The sequence below is a fragment of the Lactuca saligna genome, chromosome 1, assembly GCF_052625555.1.
Source record: "Lactuca saligna cultivar CGN05327 chromosome 1, ASM5262555v1, whole genome shotgun sequence".
NCBI classification, from domain to species: Eukaryota; Viridiplantae; Streptophyta; class Magnoliopsida; order Asterales; family Asteraceae; genus Lactuca; species Lactuca saligna.
Genome location: NC_136417.1, coordinates 159504767 through 159510452, shown reverse-complemented (window position 1 = coordinate 159510452; position 5686 = coordinate 159504767). Strand labels below are relative to the sequence as shown.

Below are 5686 nucleotides of genomic sequence, written 5' to 3'. Positions count from 1 at the left end.
CCTACTACATATCTCAGTGCTAAGCGTCTAGCTATGCAATTGATCAAGAACGAAATCGAAAAGGTATATGCTATGGTACCAGCCCCAGTTCCAATCCAACAAGTTCCAATCCAACAAAAGGGTTACATTAGGAATATGCCCTTATGCAATCAATGCAACCGACACCACAAGGGAGAATGTTTCCATTGTGCCAAATGCAATAACAAAGGTCATACATAAAACTTTTGTCGGGGAATGGCAATAGTTGTTGCAGTACCAGGAAGGGGTAATGGATCGGGTTCTAGTGGAGGAGGAGCTTGTTTTGAATGTGGAGAAAAAGGGAACATTAAGCGAAATTGCCCAAAGTTGAAGAAGGGTGATGGGAGTGCTCGTGGTTGGGCTTTCATGATAGAGAACAAAGATGCCATACAAGATCCATCGGTGGTTACTGGTACGTTCCTCATCAATAACTTGTATGCTACAATTCTATTTGACTCCGGTGCCGATAGAAGTTTTATAACTCTATCATTTAAAGAACTATTAAATCACGAGTCTAGTAAATTAGACGTAGCATACGAAGTAGAAGTAGCAAACGGTCAGATAGAAAACACCACCGAAATCTTACAAAATTGCCTCTTAACTTTGAACGACCACACATTCTATGTCAACTTAATGCCAATGAATATTGGGAGTTTCGACATCATTATCAGCATGGATTGGTTGTCTCTGCATCATGCTGAAATTCTTTGTTTCGAAAAAGTTGTACGACTAACTCTACCTAACGAAGAGACCATGATAATCTACGGCGACAAATCGAGTCAAAACTTGAAGCTTATTTCTTGCACTAAGGCTCAAAATATCTACACAAAAAGTATTATGCCTTCTTGGCGCACGTAGTAGACACGAAGAGAAAGACGAAATAAATCAAAGACATACCTCACGTATGCGACTACCCCGATGTATTTCCTGAAGATCTACCTGGATTGCCACCAAGTCGCAATGTCGAGTTCCAAATTGATTTAATTCCGAGAGAAAATGCAGTAGCAATATCTCCTTATAGATTGGCACCTTCGGAAATGCAAGAGCTTTCAAGTCAACTGCAAGAACTACTCGACAAGGGTTCTATCAGACCAAGCTTCTCACCTTGGGGAGCACCGGTCTTATTCGTCAAGAAGAAAATTGTTCTTTTAGGATGTGTATAGATTATCGATAGTTGAAAAACTGACAGTAAAGAACCGTTATGCAGCCCCTAGAATAGATGACCTGTTTGATCAACTCCAGGGATCTAGTTTCTATTCGAAGATAGATCTAAGATCGGGATATGATCAGCTAAATGTATTAGAACCAGATGTTCCGAAAAGTGCATTTAGAACTCGATACGGTCACTATGAGTTTGTAGTTATGCCCTTCAGACTGACCAATGCTCCAACTGTATTCATGGATCTCATGAATCGTGTGTGCAAACCATACTTAGATAAGTTCGTTATAGTGTTTATCGATGAGATTTTAATGTATTCACAAACTAAAGAGGAACATGGCCAACATCTGAAATTGATCTTGGAACTGCTAAGAAAGGAAAACTTGTATGCAAAATTCTATAAATGTGAATTTTGGATTAGAGAGGTACATTTCCTAGGGCATGTGGTGAGCAACAGAGGAATACATGTGGATCCCATAAAAATCAAAGCAGTTAAGAATTGGGATGCACCAAGAATGCCAACCGAAGTGAGACAATTCTTAGGCCTTGTTGGCTACTATAGAAGACTAATAGAGAATTTTTCCAAGATAGCCAAGCCACTCACTACATTAACACAAAAAGAAATAAAGTTCGACTGGGGAGATAAGCTGGAAGTTGCATTCCAAAAGTTGAAACATATGTTGTGTAGCGCACCAATCCTATCCTTACCTGAAGGAACCGAATATTTTTTTCGTAAGCTGTGATGCGTCAATTCAAGGATTGGGGTGCGTTTTAATGTAGAGAGAGAAGGTTATTGCATATGCTTAACGACAACTCAAGGTCCATGAAAACAACTACACAACCCATGACCTAGAATTGGGAGCAGTAGTCTTTTCCTTGAAGATTTGGAGGCATTACTTATATGGAACGAAATGTATCATTTTTACCGACCATAAGAGTATCCAACACATATTTGATCAAAAAGAACTAAATATGAGGCAAAGAAGATGGATTGAGTTATTGAACGATTATGAATGTGAGATTCGGTATCATCCTGGAAAAGCAAACGTTGTAGCTGATGCTTTAAGTCGTATAGAGCATAAGAAACTGCAACAAGTGCAAGCGCTAATTATGACCATCCATTCAACCCTTAATACCCATATTCCTGAAGCTCAACTAGATGCTCTGAAAGAGGAGAATGTTGGAGAAGAAGCTTTACGGGGAATGGATAAACATTTCGAGCTTAAGGATGATGGAACTCGTTACTTCATGAACAGAATCTAGACACCAAAGTTTGGTAACATTAGAAGCTTAGTCATGGACGAAGTTTATAGATCAAGATATTCCGTACATCCTGGCTCCGACAAGATGTATCTAGATCTGAAGAAATTGTATTGGTGGCCTAATATGAAGGCAAAGATTGCCACTTACGTGGGCAAATGCCTGACTTGCTCTAAGGTCAAGGCAGAGCATCAAAAGCCCTCGGGATTACTACAACAGTCGGAGATTCCCGAGTGGAAATGGGAGCAAATTGCAATGGACTTTATCACAAAGTTGCCCAAGACTCCTAGTGGTTATGACTCTATTTTGGTAGTGGTTGATAGATTAACTAAGTCTACTCATTTCCTACCAATCAAGGAAACTAACAAAATGGAAAAGCTGACGAGAACATATCTCAGGGAAATTGTCAAGCATCATGGAGTGCCAACCTCTATTATCCCGAATAGGGATCGTAGGTTCACATCAAGGTTCTGGCAATCACTTAACAAATCCCTGGGAACCTGCTTGGATATGAGCACAACTTACCACCCACAGACAGATGGTTAAAGTGAATGAACCATTCAGGCCCTAGAAGATATGCTACGGTCTTGTGTAATTGACTTTGGAAATTTTTGGGATACTCATCTACCGTTGATTGAGTTTTCCTATACTAATAGTTGTCACACCAACCTGAAAGCAGCACCATTCGAAGTTTTATACATACACAAATGTAGATCGCCTATATGTTGGGCAGAGGTCGGGGATACCCAACTAGCCCGAGCACACACAAATGACACACTGTGTACTGGGCCAGAGATAATCCATGAAATGACCAAGAAAATCATTCAAATCAATGATCGACTTAAGGCAGTGTGTGACCGTCAGAAAAGTTATGCTAATATAAGGTGTAAACCTCTAGAATTCCATGTTGGAGATCGAGTGATGCTAAAATTCTCGCCGTGAAAGGGTATGATTCGTTTTGGCAAACGAGGAAATCTTAACCCAAGATACATTGGACCTTTTGAAATCCTTGACAGAATTGGTCATGTAGCTTATCGACTAAAGCTACCTCAAGAACTGAGCAAAGTACACGATGTACTCCATGTATCCAACCTGAAAAAGTGTCTGTCTGATGACACTAATGTAATACCTCTCGATGAGATACAACTAAACACAAAACTCCACTTCGTTGAAGAATCTGTGGAAATTATGGATCGAGAAGTAAAACATATAAAAAAAAGTCGTATTCCTATCGTGAACGTTCATTCGAACTCTCAGCGAGGACTAGAATTTACCTGGGAACGTGAAGATCAAATGAAAAATAAATACCCCCAATTTTTTGGTGAGGTCCCATCCACGAGTTAAATTTCGGGGTAAAATTCTTTTAACGGGGGGAGAATGTAACAATTGGCAAAAATATAGACTATTGTATGACAATCTATGTTCATAATAAATAACGAATATTATACCTTCTAAAAATGTTGAGAAAATTTGTTACAAATTAGATAATAACTTGACGAAATTTCATGATCTATGAATTTGTCGAGTAACGATGGTATTTTATAATTTGAACTAGAACCGGTTTCGTGAAAACAATTGAATGAGAACCCATGTGTTCAAAAATATTATAATAGCAAAGTTTCGGGTAACGAAAAAAAAATTAAAATGGTTGCTTTTGATTCCATCAACAAAATTTCATACACATCTGTAAGAAATCAAACTTAGTCATTTATGAACAAAAATGACGGAAAATAAATAACACTTTTACAAAAGTACATAATTTTGTATTAGATTATAAATCTTACCAATTATGGCTTTGAAAAAATAATATAAAATACATAAAGATAAAAAAAAAAAGTATATAAATACAAATCATATATATTACATTTTAATTTAACCAAACTTTAATTGGCTATACATAAAGATATGTATGTATGTATAAAAATAATAAAAAGTAACGAAGTAGGAGATTATATGTTACACGGGATATGAGCCTAAAACATCTAGAAGATAAGAAAAATAAATTCAAAATAGGGGATGATTGCTACAAGCTGGAAGGAAACCACGTCATCCATTTTTCTTCTTTCTTTTCTTCAACCTCAATTTCGTTACCCACTTCCCCCTCATAGCTAAATGGAAACAAGCTAACTAACTCCTAACTTGAAGAGAATACCTAGCCACTTACATGAGCTAAATCAAATCAATATGATTACTATTATCTTGTGAGATTTGCATCTATCTTATTCTTTCCTCCAGCCATAAATGCATCGGCACCTTCCCCTCTATTTCACTCTCATTTACTGCAAACAGTCACTACTTCTTTCTCTTAATATCATACCAGAAAAACAACCTTCTTACAGTCCCTCCCTTCTCCATGAAACCCATCAAAAACATAAGGACAAATGGAGCTTCTGCCTCCTCCTTTTTAGCTTCTTGTCACAACCTTTAGCACCTATCTTCAACCTATTTTTATTCCAAAAATACCCCTTAAACATGTCTCATGTTACTGCTATGTTTGAAGTCAACAAAACTTCCCCAAAACTCTTCTTTTTATTATGTTCATGCTAAATTTTCGAGACCCAAAACAGTGAAAAGAAAAAGTGTTGTCTTTCGAGTGAATTTTAACATCCAGGAACCCACTATTTTGTTGTCCCTCTTCCCTTTTCTCCCTTCAAACCATCCCCATCACCACCTTTTTCCTTCATGTTTCATCAGGTCTATAAGACAAAATGATGGCTTAATCACAACACCTTTATCCTTGTTTGTTACTTGACTGAAATCACCCAAATACACCCTTTAGTTGCTGAATTTTCGAGAACCTACACACAAATAGTTGCTGAATTCCAGGTGCCAAATAAGCTCCTAAAAACCTTCCTGTTGCTGCCATTTTCGAGATCATAAAAACCCATTTGAAGCGATTTTCACGTGACACATATCCCATGACAACCTCTTCCATGATGCCTAGAAAGATGGTGTTCAACTCATGATATAAATCTGTTGCGATAGTATTAGAACATAGGTATACATAAAACTTTTACTTATGTTATACATCTTAAAAATAACCCACAAGGTGTTATGAATAACTAGTTATAATGTCTAACATAATCTATCATCATCTATGTTAAGTCCTCCCAAAGAATACTTCCGTCACAAGCCTTGTAGAAACCGTGAACGTCTCGACATCTTTGAACCCGATAACGACACGCAACTAAAGTGAGTTTTCTATGGCCCCTCTTATTTTTTTACAAGTTTTGGGGGAGAATACACACT

At 37.5% G+C, this 5686-nt stretch overlaps 1 protein-coding gene across 1 annotated transcript; it reads left to right on the top strand.

The window, feature by feature from the left end:
- The first annotated feature begins 234 nt into the window (after positions 1 to 234).
- On the top strand, positions 235 to 876 carry LOC145012958 (uncharacterized). Its single transcript, XM_078971749.1, has one exon. It carries the CDS (start codon positions 235 to 237, stop codon positions 874 to 876), a length of 642 nt encoding a protein of 213 aa, XP_078827875.1.
- Positions 877 to 5686: the final 4810 nt, after the last annotated feature.

What these genes read in the sequence shown, in the direction of transcription:
- LOC145012958 (XM_078971749.1), top strand. Translation starts at nt 235, where the DNA reads ATGGCAATAGTTGTTGCAGTACCAGGAAGGGGTAATGGATCGGGTTCT.